We start from the raw sequence: 21,795 nt of genomic DNA on the forward strand, positions 1-21,795 counted from the left end.
AAATGATAGCACCAAACCTATAAATGTAAAAAAAAAAACATTCCTTAAAAGGGATTAAAAAAAGAGGCAATAATTATGTGATGTAGACTTAAAAAAGCACAATTTAAACAGGTTGGATCATTTTTTTAAACTTGAAAAGAACGAAATTCATTTCAAACCAATGTATAATTTCCAAGATAAAACAAAAGTATAAAGAAATGGATTTTTTTTAGTCACTAAATAAGTTGGAATGTTTAGCATGGTGGGGTATCTTCACTCAATACATTTTCCAGCTGTTTTAACATATTTTTCGTTGAACGATGCATCAAATGTTTTCCATAGGTAAAGATCTTTATGGATGAATAGGGAAATCAACAACCAGACTGTTCTAGTGGAAGCCAGGCGGTTGTAAAAACTGTAGTATGGGATTCTGCACTGTCCTGCTAGAAGCCTTTTTTTTTTTTTTTAACCCTTGTGCTATCTTAGATGACGCCACCCTTACATTGACATGTTCTCCCTACCGTGACAAAGGTGGATAAAGGTGGAAAGATTTCATGTAATCCATGGACACCAGTGATGATCATTGAAGTAAAAAGGTTCAGCGCACTGTCTAATGGGTCTATATGACCCAACTCCCAATGTTAAAGTGCCTAGGATAGCACAAGGGTTACACAAATGCTGTCTGGAAGGAGGTATTAATTGTTCTGAAACCTATTAAACCTTTCATAGTTACTTTTAGGGGATGCAAGCTGCCTAACTCATGTGCTTATTCATCTCCATTCCTTCAAGAATTCTGGCCTTTGAACTTACTGATTTCAATATGAAGAGATTTTAGGAACACGAGTTATAATTTATAAAAAGATGTGCAGAAGCAAACAAGTCCATAAATCTTTGGCGTTTAGGTTCTGGGTGATGACTTCTGGTGTGTTTGGAATAAGCTCAGACCATAAAAAAAAACCTCAGAGCCTACAAGCTTGATGGTGGTTGAGGACCAGACTGTGACAATGCATCAATTCTTGTGGAGAAAGGGGTGGAGAAGGACCGGTAAATCCATCTGGAATGCAGAAAAATGAACATATTTAAGGTAGAAAGCATGATGGTGATTGGGTGAGAAGAAAAGGCAGGCTTTTTTTTAACTACCGGTAGTTACTTGGAAAAAAAAACCTCAGAAAAACCAGAGAAGAGCAGCATTTTCTTCAACAACTAAATATGGAAAAGGCAGGAAAGACAACAAAAAGCAGTAAAAAATGAATCATTCAAATGAAAGTTACTTTATTTTTCTGGTAGGAACTCCCTTTGCTGGTGGGAACACAAAGCAGAGACAATCATCAAGAAAATCAGCAGAATTAATACACATACACTCAATAAGACACAAACAATATAAACTCTGACTTGCTGACCAAATAAAAACATTAACCAAATAATAACTTAAAAGCCCAAGATGCCACTGACTTATCTGTTTAGCAGTTGAATTGTGGTTAGTACAAAACTTGATGTAGCCCTCTTTTTCCTGAATGGTTATGATCTGAACAAAGGTGTAGAAAGATGATGCATGATCCACTTAAGGTTTCTATCCCTTTTCCACGTTGTTTAACTATGTTAAGTTTTTTTGCATTAAGGGCGGCTGGGTAGCTCAGTTAAGGTGAAGGATAGCCACGCAGGAATCCAGGGATCGATTCTCGGTGGGAATGAGCTAGCAATGGTCCCTCAGGGGCCCTCACCACCCAGTGAGGCAAGACCCTTGACCTTACTGCCCACCTGTGAATGTGGATGAATGTCCCGGTGATGGTCAGAGGGGCCATAGGCGCCAACTAGCAGCCATGCCTCTGTCAGTCTGCCCCAGGGCAGCTGTGGCTACAACAGTAGTAACTTAATGAAACATTAATGAAAATGTAAAAAAATATTACAAAATGATTTTCTCTACATGTTTTTTTTTATTTTTTTTTATAAAATCTAAATTGAAATCTAAAATGTTATCTTTCCTAGTCCCTAACTGTTAGAGTTGAAACAGTTCGCACTCCATATCTTTGTGCATATCTTTGTTCGGAGCATAGCTATCATCTACAGCAATGAAAAACACCATAAAGCAGAAAAAGTGAATAAATATTGAAACATCTTGTCATATCTGTGCACATATTTGGGGACCTCTCCTCCCCCTGCTGCTGCTTTGCTCCACCTCCTGCCATATCTATAGCTTGCAGTTTGGCTCATTTGTGTTGCAAAGCACCCTGCAGGAAAGCCAGCAGCAGGAGAACTTAGATTTTTAACTGATGGCCATAAAGCTGGGACACAAAGGAACAGCGAGTGAGGCTGTTGTAAGTATGACACACTTGACCCACTTGAGTTTATCTATTTTATTGTTTCATTCCGTTTAGATTCTGAAACAAACATTTCAGAATTTATTTTGCAGATGCGAGAAAATGAGGATGTGGTCTTTCATTCTAAAAGACCAATAGATTGAAAATGATAATAGATATTCCACTAAACTCAGCATTGTTTGGTGTTTGGACCTTAAAAGGTGGCAGCAAAATGGAAACGTCCTGTAGCAAAAATTGCAAGGACTTGTTTTTATTTATAAAGATAAAGAGTGGAAGGTGTCAGGTTATTCAAAACATTAATTTTTAATTTTTCATTCTGGATTTTCTTTTCAAGGGAAAACATGGATTATCACATCAGCATTATTGGCCTCAAATATTGTGTCAAGCTGCACTTATTTGAAAACAAAGAATCATTTGTTAAAATCAAGTTGAGAGTTTTTTGCCACTCTGCTCCTTCCATTCTCATTTTTAACTTTGTAAACGTGGGATATTGAGTGTTAGAGCTTTTTTTATGGATGCATCGTGATCTTTTTTTTTTGTTAAATTTTGTCTTTGCTGCTCGTCGGATTGTATTTGTTGTTTTCTGATGGTAATCTTCAAAAAGATGCAGAATGAAACATTACTGATGCTACACAGTTTAAACTTTGCAGAGTAGCTTAAAGGACAAAACAGATCTTCGACATAAGTTCTGTTCTCCCTAAAAAATATCTGGATGCCTGTATTCTGATATTTAATAAGTCTTTTTTTTTACAAGATGAGAGTTGGATTCAGCTTTATTTCTTTCTATCTTAGATGAAGTTTCTAGCAATTCTACATTCCTCCATGATCCAGTTTCAAGTCATTCGGTAATGCTTTGAAAAACAACAGATTTTAGAGTGCATGCTTTACTCGATCTCAATGGAAAGACATTTTCTCATGTTCTGCTGAAAGCTCGAAGTTCAACAGCGCCCCACCGCAGTTTTCTGCCTTTGGACTTTACACTAAGATTTGCTCAGACTGAAGATTTTCACAATATCATTCATTCTAGATGTTAATGGTTCTTACTCAAGCTTTTTTTGCAAAAAAAAAAAAAAAAAAGTTTGTAATGGTTTTCTTAGCCAAAGCTCAAATATGTTAAGGACATTCTTTAAAAGAGTCACTTGCGTTTTATGGCACAATTAAATGTTCGAAAAAAAAACAGTCCTAAAATTTGCCCTGCCTAAGCTACAGTCAAATCTGCTAATGACTTATATTTAGGTCGATTAAATTTGGACTGTCAGAAGAGAAGTTATTTGCAAAGCCATAAACTTGCGTCTGTTCCGAGTCAAGATTTTTTTTGTATGTTCACTTTTTTTTTTTTGCCCTATGTTTCTGTGGAATGATTGGGATTGTTTTAAGGTTCAGTCAGAAAGGAATTTGATATCTGAGGTGAATAATGACACTTTGATTCTCACTCTAGTTCTGTTTTTGTTTTTTTTCAAGAGACCAAGTAAGCTTAACTGGAAGAGGAGCGGAACAAGCGAGACAACCTTTGGACAAAAACATGAGCAATTTGTTCATTCTTCATTTATCCATCTGTAAGTGATGTTTTGGGGTTTTGACTAACACATATAAAATCTACTCATTTTGTTTTTGTAAAAAGGAAAAGCATGAGGCTGTGGAGTGTAACTGTGCAAGACTGGATGTAAAAAAAAAAGTATTTAGCAAAAACTCATCAATGTTATTTAATGTGTTTTTTCCAAATGATGCAGAATAAGCTTGACCGCAAGAGGAGCATTAAGAAGTACAACACTGTCCTGGAAATAGTAAATGGAGTTAAAAAGAACAAATCCAGCCATAAAGACGGTGCTACACATTGAGAGTCAGGGGGGTAACCTCATCTAACATCTGGGAGGATAGCAGTTATGAAGGAGCAAAAGCCTAAAGGAGGCAAGAGGGCACCTGAAGGCCCAAACGCTCCTGAAGGAGGGTGGGGCTGGATGGTTGTCGCAGGTTGTTTCCTTGCTACCATCTGCATCCGGGCAGTGACCAGGTAAAGTTTCTTTGCATGCATTTCAGCCCGTAAAGTGGGAAGGAGTGGAAAGGTTCAATTTTAAAGCAGTAAATTTCAAACAATCTTCTCTTTGCATAGAAGGATTTATTGTCACGTTTAAGAAAGAAGAAGAATTACATTATATTTTATTATATTACATTACATTACCTTACATTACATTGCATTGCATTGCATTGCATTGCATTGCATTGCATTGCATTATATTATATTATATTGGTGAAATTGACTGGGGAGCCGGTTTAGCTCGTGCTGGTTTGCAGCGCCTCCCGTCCGTGAAACCAGGGTTCGACTCCGGGCTGCTCCCTGTTCCCTTCTCTACCTCTGTGCCGGTTCCAAGCCCGGTTTGAGAAGGTTGCGTCAGGAAGGGCATCCGGCGTAAAACATTGCCAAGTTTACCATGCGACTTGTTCGCTGTGGCGACCCCTGATGGGAGAAGCCGAAAGAGGAAGAAGATATTGGTGAAATTGACTAATTATAGATTTTTATAGTCAAAAAAATAAAAGAAGACTGATCATAAATCTGTATCAATATGTTATTACAGATGTTGTTATTTCTTAAGAAATAATTCCCAAACACAATGTGAGTACAGCATTAACCGAATAGAAACGTAAAAAAAAAGGTCAATATATAGTAATTTTAAAACATGTAAGAGTCATAAAACTTCCATCATAAGGAATCCTTACATAACTGTTTTTCTTCCACTGTGGGTTCAGTTCCTGATAAGAGGTGATAAGACTTAGGACAACAATCTACAGCTGATGTAGCATATTGTTCAAAGTTGTTGTGTTCTTTTCTTTGTTTAAAAAAAAATGTTGTAATTGCAAAATACGTTTAAATTGTACAACATGAAACCACGTGGCACAGTTTATAGAAGCAAAGAAGATTAGATGTTCCTTATAATGTGGCTGATAAATGGTTTTTGTTTCATTGGGTTCTTGCTGGAGCTTGATTCTGGGTGAAAGTGACCATAAAATAAAGTCACTGAGTGCGAGCTGTTCCAGTATTAGATTAAAGCTACAGCCATAAACGTCTGTGAATATCCTTCATCCTTGGTTTGTCAACTAAGAATCACAGTATCATTATGGCATTAGAGGAAGGTTCAAACTCTAAAGCAAAGGTAGCAATGAAATATCAATAAAATAATTTATTGTTGAACTTCTGTTTAATAGCAAACTGGAGACTCAATATTCTTGCCAATTATGACAAATTCTTCACAGGAACTGTAAAAGCTTTTCTAAAAGTATAATACTTGCTGTTTGGAAACAATTTATCAGAAAGATATGTTTGCAAATTTTCATGTTTACATTATTGTAACTGGCAGCTTTCCTTTTTCCAGATGTGTGTCCATGTTCTTTGTGGAGTTCCAGATGCACTTTGAGAAGGATTATTCCACAACTGCTTGGATCCACAGTCTGATTGACTCCACAACTATGCTTTGTGGTAAGAAAAGCATTTGTATTATATTCCACGTATGCTTTTGTATTTATGCTTAAGGTGGATTTCTATTAGATGGGAGACTAAAAGGTATTAAAAATAAAAACAAAGAAATGGAAAACAAGTTCTCAAATATAATCCATCCGTAAAAATACATACAAATGACAGACAGGACAAAAGTTACAAAGTCTTATTTTCAATTGCAAGTAATCCATGGAAACTTTTGTTTAAGCTCCTCTTGGCAGTTTCCTTGGTAACCGCCTCTCCTGCAGAGTGACGGTCATGCTGGGAGGTCTGTTGTCTTCTGCTGGCCTGGTCCTCAGCTCGTTTGCCTCCAGTGTTGAGTTCCTCTACATTTCTCTGGGTGTCATCACAGGTACAAACATCCACATCAGATTTCAAAAGGTTAATTTTTTATCTCTGCATAGGTTTTGCTCATATACAAAACCAAGAATTTAAATATGTCATGTGAATTAATTGAAATGTTAGCATGATGCAGGTGTACTTGGAGCTAAAATGCTAATCAAAAGTAGAAAACAGGTGAAGAATTTCTTAACATCCGTAACATCAGGTTTGTCTGTCCTCTACAGGGCTTGGCTTTGCTCTTAGTTTCACACCAGCCATAGCAATAGTTGGGAAATACTTTGTTGAGAGGAAAGCTTTGGCTTATGGCATCGCCTTGTCTGGTATTGTCATATTTTTTATTGTATTTTCCCATCTCCACTTCTCATTTATGTTTTGGTTGTAACCCTTTTTTATATAATTTCCCCCTTTGGTGCCTTTGTTTGTCCTAAATTTATGCCATGAATTCCAACTCATGTCATCTTCAGGCAGTGGCATCGGGACCTTCCTCCTGGCTCCAGCGGTTCAGTTGCTTATAGAGCATTACTCATGGAGAGGAGCTCTGCTCATCCTTGGGGGAATTGTTTCCAACTTGTGCGTTTGTGGAGCTCTGATGAGACCCTTAGAAGACATGGAAGTTCAAAAGTCAGTATTCAACCAGGAAGTGGTTGCCACATTTTTACTAAAAACAAATATCTTAAAAATGCTCTTTTAATTGTCTGTCACAAGGCAGATTAGGCAGCCAAAACCTCTGTTTAGATTAATTTTAAAAATAACTTTATTTATCTAATTGATTGCTATTCTCATATGTTTTCTGGCTTTTAAGGTTCTGGATGGACGATATGACAAATCTGGAGAACGCTCTTGAAACTGAAGTCAGTGATCACATGAAACCAAAGCAGCAGAACAAAGAGGGCTTCAAAGACACCCAGACGCTTGTTTTTGCTACAGAAACATTTCAAAGCATTGGATTTGACAAAGACAGACTTCAAGAAAACAGAACACTGTTACAGGCAATACTGAATGATCCAACATTAGCAGAGTCCAAGTTAGCTGAATGCATTTTGCTTAGTAACAAACTAAAAGCAACTGTTCTGGAAGACACCAAAGAATCTATTAAGAGCAGTGAGAGCTTGAAACTGCTGGAACAGTTGGAGAACATGAATTCAAAAACTTCATCAGCAAACAAGAACAACAAGACTAAAGACTCCGGATGCAATGAAGCAAGGCCGACATATCGCATGGATAAAATCCTCCACACAGAACCCTTAATAAGAACAAAACCTTCATCCAGATGCCAGAATTTCTGTCTTAAAACCAGGGAGTACTTTGGCTTCATTTTGATACCCAGTTTTCTCATCCTATCAGTATCGTTTTTGTTTCTGGCATATGGCTGCAGCTCCCCGGTTGTTTATTTGGTTCCTTATGCACTTAGTGTTGGGGTGGACCATCAGCATGCTGCTTTCTTAATGTCCACATTTGGAGTCAGTGGCATTGTTGGCAACATCACCTTTGGATGGATCACAGACAGGAAGTAAGGCAATGCTAAAGATTTTCTTTGATAGATACACACATTCTCTAAGCAGGAGACGTTTGTCCCTCCAGGTGCCTGAAGAAGTATCGAATGGCATGCTACATGGTGGCTATTGCCATGGAAGGCCTTTGCTGTATGTTCTTTCCCTTTCTCCACTCCTTTTCACTCCTGGTTCTGTTATCTTCACTTTACGGGTACTTTGATGGGGCCTATGTGGCGCTAATGCCGGTTGTAACCTCTGATACTGTGGGCTCCAGCTACCTCACCTCTGCTCTTGGTGTGGTCTACTTCCTGCATGGCATCCCGTACCTACTCAGCCCACCAATTGGAGGTAAATGTTTATAAACTTATTGTAATCATTTAAGAAAAATCTAAAAAAAGCAAGATTGTGATTTTAGCTTTAAAAAGCATCTTATTGCCCCTGGGACATCAAACAAGAATTAAAATACATCATATTTCACACTATGTTCCCAAATGTTGCTAAAACCAACTGTGTGTGTGTCCCTCCAGGTTGGCTAGTAGACCAGACGGGAACCTACATGACAACCTTCTTCCTCAGTGGTGCTTCCTTCATGCTCAGCTCCTCAGTCCTGGCAGCTGCCGTTTTTTTCAGATATGTGCTAAAGATGTGTGAAAGGACAAATGGTAAAAAGCAGTGCACACCCCCAGTCAATGTATCTGACTTTCTATCTTTCTTTCCAAAAAGAAAGAAATAAACAGATTTAAAGCTTGTTGACATTTTTGCAAGTGTGCCCTATTTCACTATACAGTCACAACACAAGGTGCAATTCAGGGAAACAAAGGAGCATTAAGCGCACATTGTGTTAGTATTTCTACATTATTAGTTTGAGGTTGGAAGCAGTTGTTGTTGTTTTTTATAGTTCCAAAGTGAAATAGTACAATTTTACAAAAGAAATAAACTTACAGGGCTACATGGTGGTGTAGTAGTTAGCCCTCCACCTCACAGCAGGAAGGCCCCAGTTCAAAGCTCAACTGACACATTTCTGTGTGGAGTTTTCATGGTCTTCTTGTCATGTATTCCCCAGCTTCCTTCTACATGCAGTTCATAAAACCTGCTTCATGAGTTGACTGGTTTCTCTAAATTGTCCCTTTATGTGAATTTGGGTCTGTGTATGTGTGTCTGTCCATCCTGGTCCAGGATGCCCCCCCCCTCACCCGACAGTAACTGGGATAGGCCCCAGCAACACCCTAACCCCAAAGGGATTGAAAAGTTTGGGAAAGCAGATGGATAAAAAATGTATAGTTTGTTCTCTGTGTGTTTTTAAATAAATAATCTTGTAAAATCTACAACATATCCAGCAAGTGACCATTCAGTATTAACCCTTGGCTATCTTAGATGACCCCACCCTTACATTGACGTGTTCTTCCTATCATGACAAAGGTGGATAAAGGTGGAAAGATTTCATGTAATCCATGGACACCAGTGAAGATCACAAATCATTGAAGAAAAAAGGTTCAGAGCACTGTCTGGTGGGTCTAGATGACCCAACTCCCAGTGTTAAAGTGCCTAGGATAGCACAAGGGTCAATGAGGTGAGGGTCATTAACACATATCAGTCAGCCAGCTGTTTTTCTCAATTTTTTGTTTATGTCCTCCAGACCTTGCTTGAACAATTGTTAGAACTGCAGGATATTTTTTTAGATAGTTTAATTCCTTTTAGTCTTTTGTTTGCTGCAGAGTGTCTGCAGGAAATGTTTGTGAAAACAAACTAAGCCAACCGGGATGCCAACTGTTTTACCAGTCCACAAGTCAATCTTGATGTGAAAGCTGCCTTAACCCTTGTGCTATCGTAGGCACTTTAACATTGGGAGTTGGGTCATCTAGACCCACTAGACAGTGCGCTGAACCTTTTTTCTTCAATGATTTGTGATCTTCACTGTTGTCCATGGATTACATGAAATCTTTCCACCTTTATCCACCTTTGTCATGATAGGAGAACACGTCAATGTAAGGGTGGGGTCATCTAAAATAGCACAAGGGGTTAAACATAGAGCAGCTCCAAGTGCCTGTGTTGGTATTAATGAAAGATGAGTGACAAGGAGCACTTTTTTTGTGAATGTTGTGAATTGTGAATCTTTATTTGCCAATGAGTGGATGTAGCTTCGAGTGTTAGAATTTTCTGAGGGATTAACCTAAAACACCACATCTGTTATTGAAGCACTGAGCTATTATTTAAATTTTTGGGACAAGACTCTTTGTTCGAACGGACTAACTCAATAACAAAATAGGATACAGGATAACCCTGCAAGCTTGTCCTTTAATAAAAATTCTGGAAAATGTCTGACCCTGCTTGGGGGGCCATCAGATAAGTTTTTACATTTCCCAAAAAGGTGGACTATCTGAACAAACAAACCAAATCAAACCTGCCAGTGTAAAAGTACACTTTTCCATTTTTGTGACTGACTGATGGCTTTAAATTGGTTCCTATAAGTTAAAGGTTTTTCATACGACAGCCTTACTCTGTTTCTTGTCAAGCCTAAGTGAATTCTGTCATATAAATGCCTCTCAAAGCAAAAAGTAAATAAATATGTATGAAGTAATATTGTAATTACTGAGTAAATCAGCTGCTCTCTGATAGAGTCAATGTGATTGCCGGAAGTGCACAAATGTCACCAGAAAGGCTGACATGTGGCTTTGGTGATTGCCTGTTGTGTTTGTACGCTTGTGTATATGTGTACGTGTGTGTTTACTTGTGTTTCTAAAACACAGGTTTCCACTGTAGGTGGGTGCGTGGGAGGCAGGCAGAGGAGAGGTTTCCTTTGAGGTTGGCATCCCCGAACACAGTAAAGAAAAGGACTTCCCCTTGCAATTACACACTCACACACATAGCCATCCACACACACACATGCACAAACACACAATCTGTTATTCTGCTTGACTAAAATTGAAATGAAAATGTGTTAATTGATAGAGAACACACAAAATCACAGTTATAAACTCGTTTGTCTGATTTGTCAATTTTTTAAATTTAGATTAAGGTCAAAACATGAATTGGTTTGCAATAATAAAATATTGACATCTTCTCAATACAGACACAACAAAAGCTGATCCACATGGGGGAGGCAAAGCAGAAGATAGTTTATCTAAGCATAAGAATTTGCTTTCATGCTTTTTACTAATCAGACTTTGTCTGCATGTTTCTCCTGAGTTGTTCTCAGAAACACAGGGACAAATTCGTTATTTAAAGTTTTTCCAGCCCTAAAATAAAACATTCTAGAATGTTTTTTTATCATTGATAAGAGCAGGGAAATGCTCTGGAGATGATAGTCAGTTATATTCAGAAATATGACATTTCTGGTTTTAAATCCAATTGTAATTCCGACTTTAATCAAAGATGAAGAACACTAAACAGCAGCGCTGACGTCAGCCGGGAAAGGGATCTCGTGTGTGCACATGCACATCCGAGACACCTGCATTGTTGGTTTAGACTAGATCTACTTTGCTGATAAAGTCTTTTCAAACTACAGCCAGGTGCATGATGCCACTGCATGTTTGTATGAGTCTGTGTTTTACCACATCAGTTACACTCATGCTTCGGTGGGGAGACAAACACGGAAAAAAAAACACAAGACACTCTAGGGGAAACTTAGTCCTCAAATGTTTATCTTATTCTTTATGTATCCTTTTTTTATCTTTCCAGAAAGCAATTAAACATTTGTGATTTCTGTCAGATTATATAGTCATAGCGCCGTAAATGAGTTAAAGCAAGGGTACAGCAGCCATATCTCAGATTGTGCTTGAATGCGTCTAGGGTTCTCTTGTGGTTTTAGCAAAAAATTCAGGGTTTGACTAAAAATGAATTAAAGAGACGCAACAGTTGAAAATTCCCATTTTACTTTGCACAAACAAGTGTTTAAACGTGTATTCCCAATATGCATGATCCGCTTATAATGTCAATTTTATTATGGTTTGTGTTGATATATAAACAATTTTTTAGGGTTGCTGTTCACCTTTTGGCAAATCCCATCAGGGGTCACCACAGCAAATAAGCTTACACTGATTACCACAGGTGGTTTGGCAGAGATTTTTACGCTTAATGCGCTTCCTGACACAACCCTTTATTTTATCCACGCTGGGGACCAACACAGGCTTGGGCCCTCTTGTGGCTATCTTGTTAGACAGTTGCACAAACGGACTTGCCCAAGGACTCACACTGGATGAAGCTCAGTGCACCCCCTGGGAATTTAACCCTGGTTTCCCATGTGCCTGTCCTGCACTTATTTAACTATAGGGTAAAGCTGTGTAAATGTGCAACACTGTATTTTTCACACTCTGCTGTTCTGCCAGACCTCCGGGAGTTCAAGCCCTGATTATGTCATGCCCTGTTGCTGACTTTTATTTTTAATGTGGGGAAATTGATTATTATTTCGACTTTAAAAGTTTCTTTTAGTCTCCTTTTCTTGCCAGTACTTCTTATTTTATTAAACGACCCAATAAAGAATGTTACTTTTAACGTGTGTTTTTAGGAATTTTCGCATTCACTAGGCTTTGTCATTTTTCACAGGCCATTGTCCCTCCAAGCTATGTTAATGGTTTAGAAGATAGGTGGAGGTGTATAAGTATCTTGGGGTCTTGTTCACAAGTGAGGAGAGATCGGAGCATGAGATCGACAGGATCGTTTGCTGCGGCATCTGCGGTTATACAGTCTTTGGACACAGAGAGATGTTGTAAATGTATTTCTTTTAAATAGGATTTTCTGAACCAGTAGTCAAAGTCATTTGTCAAAAGAAAATTCCCATCAGATTTCCAAGATCCAACATATTGTCATGTTTCTATCTTCTAAACATAACATTGTGCATTTTTATCTTTTACCTAATGAAACACTCTGGTAGTTGTATGACCTTTTTTTTTAAAAAACAAAAACAAAATAACTTTTGAAGAAGAAGCATGGCACATCCCAGCGTGGACTAATCCTAGACTCATTTATACACCTCTGGCAGACTCTGTTGCTCCTAATAAACTCAAAAGTAAAGAATTGCATCGCTGACACAATAAACTCTGCTTCATGACACAGCTGCTCCATAATTCTAAGTGTTATGAACATCTGGGTCATGTTATAGCATTAAAAAAGGTTTATTAATATCTGTCAAATATGAAACATCTTTTGTTTAATGGCGTACAGCTGAGAAGGTTTTTGTGGATCATCCACCCGGCTGGATTGTATATCAAACTTTGAAGAAAAAAAACTATAGAACTTAAAACACTGAGTCAAACCTTTTTCACATTATATTTCACAATATAGCTGTAATGATGATACTGTGGGCTGCATGGCGGCGCAGTGGTTTGCGCTCTTGGCTCATGGCGAGAAGGCCCTGGTTTGAATCTCAGCTTCCTTTCTGTGTGGACTTTGTACGCTCTCCCTGTGCATGCCCATGGGTTTTCTCTGGGCATGCTTCCTTCCTTCCTTCCTTACTTCCTAGGAACCCTGAAGTGTGCCTAGGTGTGCATGTGAGAGTGATTGTGTGCCTTGCAACAGACTGGTGACCTGTCCAGGGTGTGCCCTGCTAACAGTAGGTTGGCAGGGTACCAGACAGATCACAGGGCTCTGGCAACCCTGTTACCCCAAAAGGGATATAGTGGAAGAAAAAAGATGGATAGATTTTTTTTTGATTTTCTGTTGGCAAAGTGTTCAGACAGAGTGATTAAATGACAATCAAACCCTCCATGAGTCATTTTACAATCAGAATTTTTTTTTCTTATTTGTTGCAGAACAATTTCCACATTTGGTCTCATGTTTTTTCTGTTCGGCTTCAGCCATCTTCTGCTGAAACCTGAGTTTATTAAGCATCTACTACTAATGCAGACAAACCAGATTTTTCTTGCATTAAAGACAGATGGGAAAACTGGCTGTCTTGATCTGTGGTGACTAAGTCTACAACATTTGTAGAGATGCAGCGTTATAATTAGGTTAACGCTACACTCGCTTTTTCTCAATAAAAGCAGTCATGAGAAGCACATGGATCACATCTTGTGGCCAAGCGAGGGCACAATGAGGATGCTCATTGTTGATGTTGGAAAACACCAGATTCGCATGGGTATTCCAGAAATACATTATCAAAAAAAGGTCTGTTAAAAGGAATAAAAATCATTTTAAATGGACTTTTCTATCTACTCATGTGATCCCTGAAAGAATTAGCAGCTCCTTGGATCTTAAAATTTCCTTATAAGAAGATTCCGGCCTCTTGTCTTGCTTTTATTAAAACACTGTCTTTTCTCTCACTATCAGTGCTGACAATGTACATTTACATTAATAAAACTTGTTCCTTTTTAGGGGCTTCGCTGTTGCGTGACAGTGAAGCTCAATCAAATTAATCAAAAAAATATTAAATGGATTATTGGTTTTATGTATGATCAACTTTTTAAGAAACGCTTTGATGTTTCTGAAGGACTAATTCATTGAAAAATGGCAACCTATTTACCTAAGTTTAATCACATTCAAAGGATACTTTTACACCTGAAATCAACACAGTTTTCTAAAAATGGTCTCAAAGATAGATTTGGTTTTCTGTTGTCTTTTTCATATTCTGTTTTCAGGTTTTGCGTTTGACCCCGTGTCAAAGTCACATCAGGTTCTGGTTGTTAATCATCCACATGTGTCTTCATTTCAGGTAATGACCCTCAGTGTATTTCCATGCTTAGTTTTTCATTTCTTCCTGGTCTAGGCATCCGCTTTATTACACTTTTGTTGCTCCCTTCATGGTTTTCTCATCTCCAATTTTGTTTATAAAATGTTTGAGTTTCTGCCACCGAGCTTGGTATCCTATCTGTTTGGGTCTTTTGCCAGAAGTTCCACCAAAAAGTAATTTTATGGGCTGATTCTGCAACAGGTAGTGATGAAGAAACCAAAGCTTTCTGAACCACTGAACCAAAATGAATCAAGTTGTGTTGAAATGGTTCAGGGTCGTGAAGATTTGACACGCTGAAACTAGTGACATTCATTGACCATACTGCAAAATTGCATCAGTATGTAACACAAAAGACCAGCATGTCATGAAAGAGTCATTATGTCTTTTAAGTCATCTTTATTCATTCATTCAGTGAAGGAAATTCTTGCTCTTTTTTTATAAAACTGTTACCGCCCTGTCTAGGGCCATGTAAAAAAAAGGATGTAACATAAAGGTAAAAGGAAAAACTAAATTGACCAATGACTCAAAAACTCTCACAAACACCTATTATATACATATTTACAGGGAAAAACTACACAAAAACCACCAAACCAAAATACAAGGTCCAAAGCCTGGACGTCCACAGCCAATCAGGTGCTCTGGACACTTTGGGCTCCAATCTGCACACAACTATAGGAGGGGGAAAAGGGAAAGACAGAACCTCCCACTGCAGCAGAAAACAAAAGAAAACAGATACAGATCCAAAAGTGCAAATAAACAAATATTACGGCCACAGCTGTAACAAAACAGTTTCTTCTGGTTCAGCTCAATAAAAAGAGCTGACTCTTTCAGACCAATCAGCTATTCACATTGATTTGTTGCTTTAATTAATTTACTAACAATATAATATTATGCACAGAATAGATTGTTAATGTTAAAAAACCTGACATTAATGGATCTATTAGTCTGCAAGTGAATGCGTTAGAATGAATAGGGAGCTTCTAACCTGCCAACTGTAGATTTTACAAAACAGCTACAAGTTTTTACAAATGGCATTTTTTCGTCTGCTATTGATTCACAATGATTGGAATAAAGAAATTCTAAGAAATACAATATTAATCTTAATTTTGTTTATATGTGTCCTCCATCATGATTTTTTTTTTACAAGAACATGCTAAAAACATCAAATATACGATTTTCTTTGGAGTAGGTCTTCAAAGTCTTAAGCATTGAATTATGACAAGATCTAAAATGAAAGCAGTTTCACAAAGTGTGGCTTAGCACTATCCTTAAAATATTAGATGTAGAGCATTTTATTCACAAAACTGTAGACAGTTGTCCAAAGAACTGGAGATTTGAACTTTCTAGAACATGAGTTTAAAGAGCTAATTGGGAGACATATTGGCTAGTTTGCTGTACAACTGCATTTGATTATGTTTGGCTAGCAATTATTATATAGATCTAATGTATAATTCATTTGGAAAGCTGAACTAAGATGCTCCTGCGTCTTCAGTGCACACAAAGAACATGACATGTCTCAATTGCAATTTGTGCATCAGAGACATGTCTGTTATTTGTTTTTATATAGACTTTCATCAGAAAAAAAAAATGCAAGAGGAATAAGGGCTGAAGGGGAAAATGAGTGTAGGCCTTATCTGATCTGCAATCAGTTTTGTGCTTATGTTTGGCATTGTGGGAACAAGGGGGGAGGAGAAAAACAACACTACTTCACACCTTTGAGACCATCAGCCGTTTTGGCCTGCTCTGAATCTTCACACACACAGACAGACAAGAGAACTTTTAAATAGTCAACGAGGAATAAAACATTATAAGCCAGAATAAACACTAGCAATGTTAGCAAGTCAAATTATGAACGTTTTTTTTTTTTTTTTTTTTTTTAACAGCTGCTGTGTGAAGAGCAACTGAGTTAAAAGCATACAAAAACAACAGGAATGAAAAGGAGTAAAACAGAAACACAAAAAAGGTTTAAGGTGTTCTGCTTTGTTGTGGCAGGTGTCTTTGCCTTGCAGGCTGCTGTCTTTTCTGTACTGCTGTTTTATGTTTGCCACAAGAGTTCTGATTTTAGCTATAAATAAATATGTGAAGATTTCGCTTTAAGCCCGTGTGCCTCCTCCAAATGCAGATGCAAAGAGGGTGCAAAATCCATGGCATAACCAGTCTACAACAAATTTAGTGTTTGTTGGAAGAGTATTTTGGGAGTTCCTCCTACTTCATTTAACAAATGGAGCCCCTATTCCCACTCAGTATAGTTGCTGCACATCCTCACATCCTATTTATCCTCCATTATGGAGATAAATGCGGATGTACTGATGTTCTTGCTATGTTGTCTGATTGCAAAATTCTTAGGCTTCTATCAAACTGTGACTTTCTTTTGACGGCTCGTTGAAGAGTTGTGTGTGCCACTTTTTTGCACTAAATCACACATGTCAAAGACACAATGTATGTGTTTTTTGTGACACAGTATGTAACATCAACTGTGTATGCATCATGTGTGCCTGTGTTGTTATTTGTAAGTAAAAGCAGTTTTCCACTCACCATGTGCCTCACAGGCTTCTAGAGGAAACCCATAAGCTCTCATTTTGAGTCAGCCCACTGCTCTCTGTGGAAACTTCACACACCAACAAGGCTATATGACTGAACATGCTGTAAACATGTTTTGCATCATATAGTCTAAATGCAAAAAAAAAAAGTTGCGTCTCGTATGAGATTTTCCTGCTGGGTTTTTAATGTCGGCACACTATCTGGAAAAAAACAAAACACTTAAACGAGTTAGCTGAAATCACACCAGTAAGTTTTTTAATCTGTCAAATTTGAGATGAAACCATTATTTAATGTGCTTGTTTCACTTGGTGTTGATTTACCATTTACAAAACCAAAGGACACATTCGTACTTACTACACAGCCGTATCAGATTGTGATCAAAGTAAATGTGTTTCTTTACACCAGCTGCATGAGCAGCTCCTTGTACTGTTGGCAGTGGGCCTATGCTCATTAAGCGAGTTCAGAGTCTCATTTTCTATCTGAGTCGTCACCTATACTTCCTATGGCACGAGATTTTTTTACTTCTCCAAATACAAGTTTAAAGAAAGCATGTCTCTTTTCTTTTCTGTAAAAATGTACCACTTCAAATGCACTTCAAATTACCCCCCCCCCCCCCCCTTTGAGGGAAACTAATCAAGGTTTCTTTTTACTATTTCCTAATCTTCCATCTAAATACCTGCATCTCACATTAAAAATATTATTTCTAGTAGGCTTTTTCCTTTCAAATATGCACAGTAGTTGTGCTGGAAAAGAATGAAAATTTATTTTGGGATTTTTTCTTCTTCTTTATCAACATGTTATCAGAAAGGAACAGACCCTGATTACATACTTGTAATCAGTTTCTTTTCTATATCGTAGTTAGTCAATGTTTGCCATAAGTTACAAAACTCAAAGCAGCAAACTTGAAACATTTTTTGTCACTTACCTATTGCATTTCTAGCTGTGAAGCCTAGTATGTTGAAAATTCATGAATATAAATGTCAAATATACAAAAAAAAACGTATGAACTAAGCTTCTATTTGTACCAATATCAAATAGACAGAGTTTTAGGGGGCGGTTTAGCTTGTGCTGATTTGTGGCGCCTTCTGTCTGTGAAACCAGGGTTTGACTCTGGGCTCCTCCCTGTTCCCTTCTCTACTTCTGTGCCGGTCCCAAGCCCAGTTGCTTTGAGAGGGTTGTGTCAGGAAGGGCATCTGGTGTGAAACATTGCTGAATTTTCCATGCAACTTGTTTGCTGTGGTGACCCCTGATGGGAAAAGCTGAAAGAGAAACAACATTAAATAGACAGAGTTTTATTTGAAAAACAAATATGAGCAGAAAATTCCTCCATTCATTCATTTTCTAAACCCACTGCAATCCCGTGGTGCTAGGGTGGGCACACACCAGACAGTTAGCCAGTTAGGGGAAACCTGTGCAGCACAAATGTCTCTATGCCCATGAATTTATGAATAAGAAAGGTCTAATTTTTACAATGTTTAGCATTGAACAAAAGGGGAGGCCCAACAGAATAAAGTCTGATTCTGCAAAAGGCGTGGTTTGATGGAAGGAGCAAAACCTTAAAGCCAAGAGGATAATTTAAAATGAAAGAGGCAACAAAAATGAAAAACTAAAAATTAATTTCAGAAGATATGACAGTAAACACAACCCAAATCCTAAAAAGAAAAAGAAGTTTAGAATGGTTATTCTTTTTAAGCATCACAAAAACATGGATCCTAACCACTTTAACCCTTGGCTATCTTAGTATTTTTTTGTCCTCCTTCACGAGAAAAACAGCACAAGAACATATTAAAAACACCAAAAACATGATTTTCATTGAGCTGAGTCTTGAAGTTAAACAAAAGTCTAATTTGCTTCTAATGTGTTTTCCATGGCCTGTTTACTTTTTTTTTTCAAATCAACTGTCTATAATGGCTCCCTTTCATCTCCATTTTGGAGTCTTCCTCCAAATGAGACTAACATCTTCATTAATGATTGTTTAACCCTTGTACAATCTTAGATGACCCCACCCTTACATTGACGTGTTATTCCTACCATGACAAAGGTGGATAAAGGTGGAAAGATTTCATGTAATCCATGGACACCAGAAAGGATCACAAATGATGATTCTCTTTTGGCTTTTCCCATCAGGTGTTGCCACAGCGAATGAGTCGCATGGTAAACTTGACAATGTTTTACACTGGATGACCTTCCTGATGCAACCTTCTCAAAGCAACCGGGCTTGGGACTGGCACAGAAGTAGAGAAGGGAACAGGGAGCAGCCCGGAGTTGAACCCTGGTTTCACAGATGGAAGGGGCTGCAAACCAGCACGAGCTAAACCGGCTCCCCAGAGAGGATCACAAATCATTGAACAAAAAAGGTTCAGCGCACTGTCTAGTGGGTCTAGATGACCCAACTCCCAACGTTTAAGTGCCTAGGATAGCACAAGGGTTACAATAGATCACCACTCACTGACAGATTTGTGTTTACCTTTAATGTGAGTGCCGTTATTAATTTAGCTGCATTGAGAAAATATATTTGTGGAACTTTACGGAACAAAACGTTCCACTGTTTTCTATCTTAAGGTAACTTTTTATTTTTGAATATTCAAAAGAATATTCAAAAGAATATTCAAATGAATAATCTCTTGAATTTTGCTTCCTTAACTAAACTGCTGATGCTTTTTACCAAAGTGGATACAACGTAATCTCTGCTTTCCTTCAGATGGTAATGTGGTTAAAATTCTTTCATTTCTCAGTGTTGGGAATATAACCTTTTTTAATTTGTACATAAACATTAACCAAAGCCTGAGAAAGGCAGATCTACCTGAAAACACATGTGGTTAGCAGTTTCAACATTTATGTGCAGTATTGCCAAAAGTGAGATAATGAAGAGCTTCGTAGGTTAAAATCTTCATTTCATGCTTGTAATACATGGCACCTGCAAAATGTTCTGCCTTTTGGTTCATTTCTAGTTTTCATTTCATGGGAGGTCTTTCTGAATTCTAACAGAGATAAATTGGTCTGACCAGTGTTTGCGTGCTTCTGCCCACAGTGACTAACTGAGGTAACCAAGGTGCTGCAGATCAATCAAAGGCCAAACAGCCTCATTAAAGAGGTCACTTTCAGCAGCCCTAACTTTTTCTCACACAATTAAAAGATTTTAAGTTATGTCATGAAATCCAACTGCATCTAAGCAGGCGATGTGGTATTGTAGTTAAACAAAGCTGGCACTATTTTTGCAGCACACATTTCTACGCCTGAGGTTACAGAACTTGAATGACTTAAATATGTATTCATCTTGGCACACAGAGGGGAAAATGTTCAAAATCAGACCAGGCCTGGCCAAAACATTTTGCAGATCTTTCTCAGAGATAACGAGACAAAATGTACATGTGCACCGAACAGTACAGCATTTTTTCCACTCTTTGACTTGACCCCAGCAGGTATTACAACCAACAAACACAGTAGAGACCATCTTTTAAAGAAGCTATCTCTGTTTTTCCATTTCCTCTGTTCACACTGATCTGTTGAGCCACCTCACTAACCACAAGCTTTTCTGTTCCCATAATCAGAATGACTGTCTGTTCACAAAAGCCAGCCCATCATGTACCTTAGTTGATCAACTAACATTAGGGATTTTGGCTGTTTGAAAAATAAAATATGCGCAGTCCATTTATTATGTGGGCCCTTTGTGAAAATTATAGAAAAGTGTAACAACTGGACGGATAACCTTTGACGTCACTTAAAGGACTCTGCAGCAGTGAAGCTTGATGTGGCACGGCCATGTTGACTAGAGTTAACTGCCCCACTTAGCAAAGTTAGTGAAGGATTAGTTGGGTCCACCGACCTTCCAACAAGGTTTTCTTTTTTAAAATGACCCTTATTGTGCACAAATTTAGCTTTAAAACAAGAAAAACATAACCCATCAACTTCACAATTATCAAACAATGTTGCACTAAAGAGTGTTTAAAACCAGGCAGTACTAAAGTTTTGTGTGTGTGTGTGTGTGTGCGTGCGTGCGTGTATGTGTGTGTATAAATTTGGAGCTTTTTCTTGAAGTCATTGGTAAATTGCTCCTTTTCTAAAACCTGCTCCTGCTTCTGAGGAAGAAGGAAGAAGACAGGGAACACACAGGTGCAAGTCCATAATATGATCATTGATATTTTGTACAATGAAAGCACAGGAAGCCCAAACAAAGCAGCTTTAACCAGTATAGACCAAAACATGTCAAATATAAAATATTAAAGAAAAACACAACTTCATAAAAGCAGGTTAATGTCAATTCATCTAGTCTCCTACAACAGGACAAACAGCGGTTGGCTTTGAGAAAAAAAACAAAACAAAGACTGAAACACTTATTAGGAACACAAAAAGGAAATGAAAGTGTTTAGGTCTATGAACCCCAACAGGAAATTTGGCTCAGTAATTTAAGTCAATAGGAACAAAAAAAGCTCAAAGTGACAAGCTTTGAGCAGAAATAGATTTTGTTTGTTGGTTATGTTAATGCCTCCTGGTCTTGCTGCTTTGAACTACATTTTGTTCGTCTGTTTAAATAAATGAGTTACTCAACCTAAAGGATAAAATGTTACTTTAAAGTCATTAGTAATGCTATATATAACTTCATTATGGCAAAGAGAAATATTCTAAAAAGTACTTTTGAGCTACTCCCAACCTTGACTCAAACAGGTCAACATTGCACATTCAATGTTATTTAAAAACATGAAACTAATTGCTTTGGCAAAAGGTGTAAACACTACAAAAAGCAACAGAGAGTACTTATTTTATTTCATATATAAATTGTCCCATATTCTCTACATGAGCAATTCATTCTAACATTAGCTCAGGAAATAGTTACCTGAAGTTGTATGTTTAATTACTCATTAATTTCTGCTATTTTGCAGATGAAAATATTATTTTGAAGAGTTTTGCTTTTATTGTGCTCATCTCCTTTTCTGCATCTTTTAACCTTGTGCTGTCTTAGATGACCCC

At 37.7% G+C, this 21,795-nt stretch overlaps 2 protein-coding genes across 5 annotated transcripts in view; one reads left to right on the forward strand and one right to left on the reverse strand.

The window, feature by feature from the left end:
• Positions 1-2,171: 2,171 nt before the first annotated feature.
• Positions 2,172-10,200, forward strand: LOC101175502 (monocarboxylate transporter 12-B-like). Of its 3 annotated transcripts, XM_020709418.3 has the most exons (11): positions 2,172-2,294; positions 3,759-3,853; positions 4,028-4,308; positions 5,666-5,769; positions 5,996-6,139; positions 6,354-6,449; positions 6,594-6,750; positions 6,932-7,639; positions 7,711-7,772; positions 7,897-7,970; positions 8,150-10,200. In XM_020709418.3, the coding sequence occupies exons 3-11, from the start codon at positions 4,181-4,183 to the stop codon at positions 8,156-8,158; spliced, it is 1,482 nt and encodes a 493-aa protein (XP_020565077.1). In that variant the 5' UTR covers positions 2,172-2,294; positions 3,759-3,853; positions 4,028-4,180; the 3' UTR covers positions 8,159-10,200. The 3 variants fall into 3 exon arrangements, with proteins under 3 accessions (XP_020565077.1, XP_078788551.1, XP_078788552.1); XM_078932425.1 differs by having other exon boundaries at positions 2,179-2,294; positions 3,761-3,853; positions 7,711-7,970; XM_078932426.1 differs by lacking the exon at positions 2,172-2,294 and adding an exon at positions 3,048-3,142 and having other exon boundaries at positions 7,711-7,970.
• The window catches only part of LOC105355772 (uncharacterized), a 155,137-nt gene continuing 138,814 nt past the window's right edge, over positions 5,473-21,795 (reverse strand). For both annotated transcript variants that reach the window (XM_078932437.1, XM_078932436.1), the window contains one exon: positions 5,473-6,726. The gene's annotated coding sequence lies outside the window, so the exon portion shown is untranslated. The remainder of the gene's footprint in view (positions 6,727-21,795) is intronic.

This window comes from Oryzias latipes, chromosome 15 (assembly GCF_053564925.1).
Source record: "Oryzias latipes strain Hd-rR chromosome 15, Olatipes_Hd-rR_3.1".
Lineage (NCBI taxonomy): Eukaryota > Metazoa > Chordata > Actinopteri > Beloniformes > Adrianichthyidae > Oryzias > Oryzias latipes.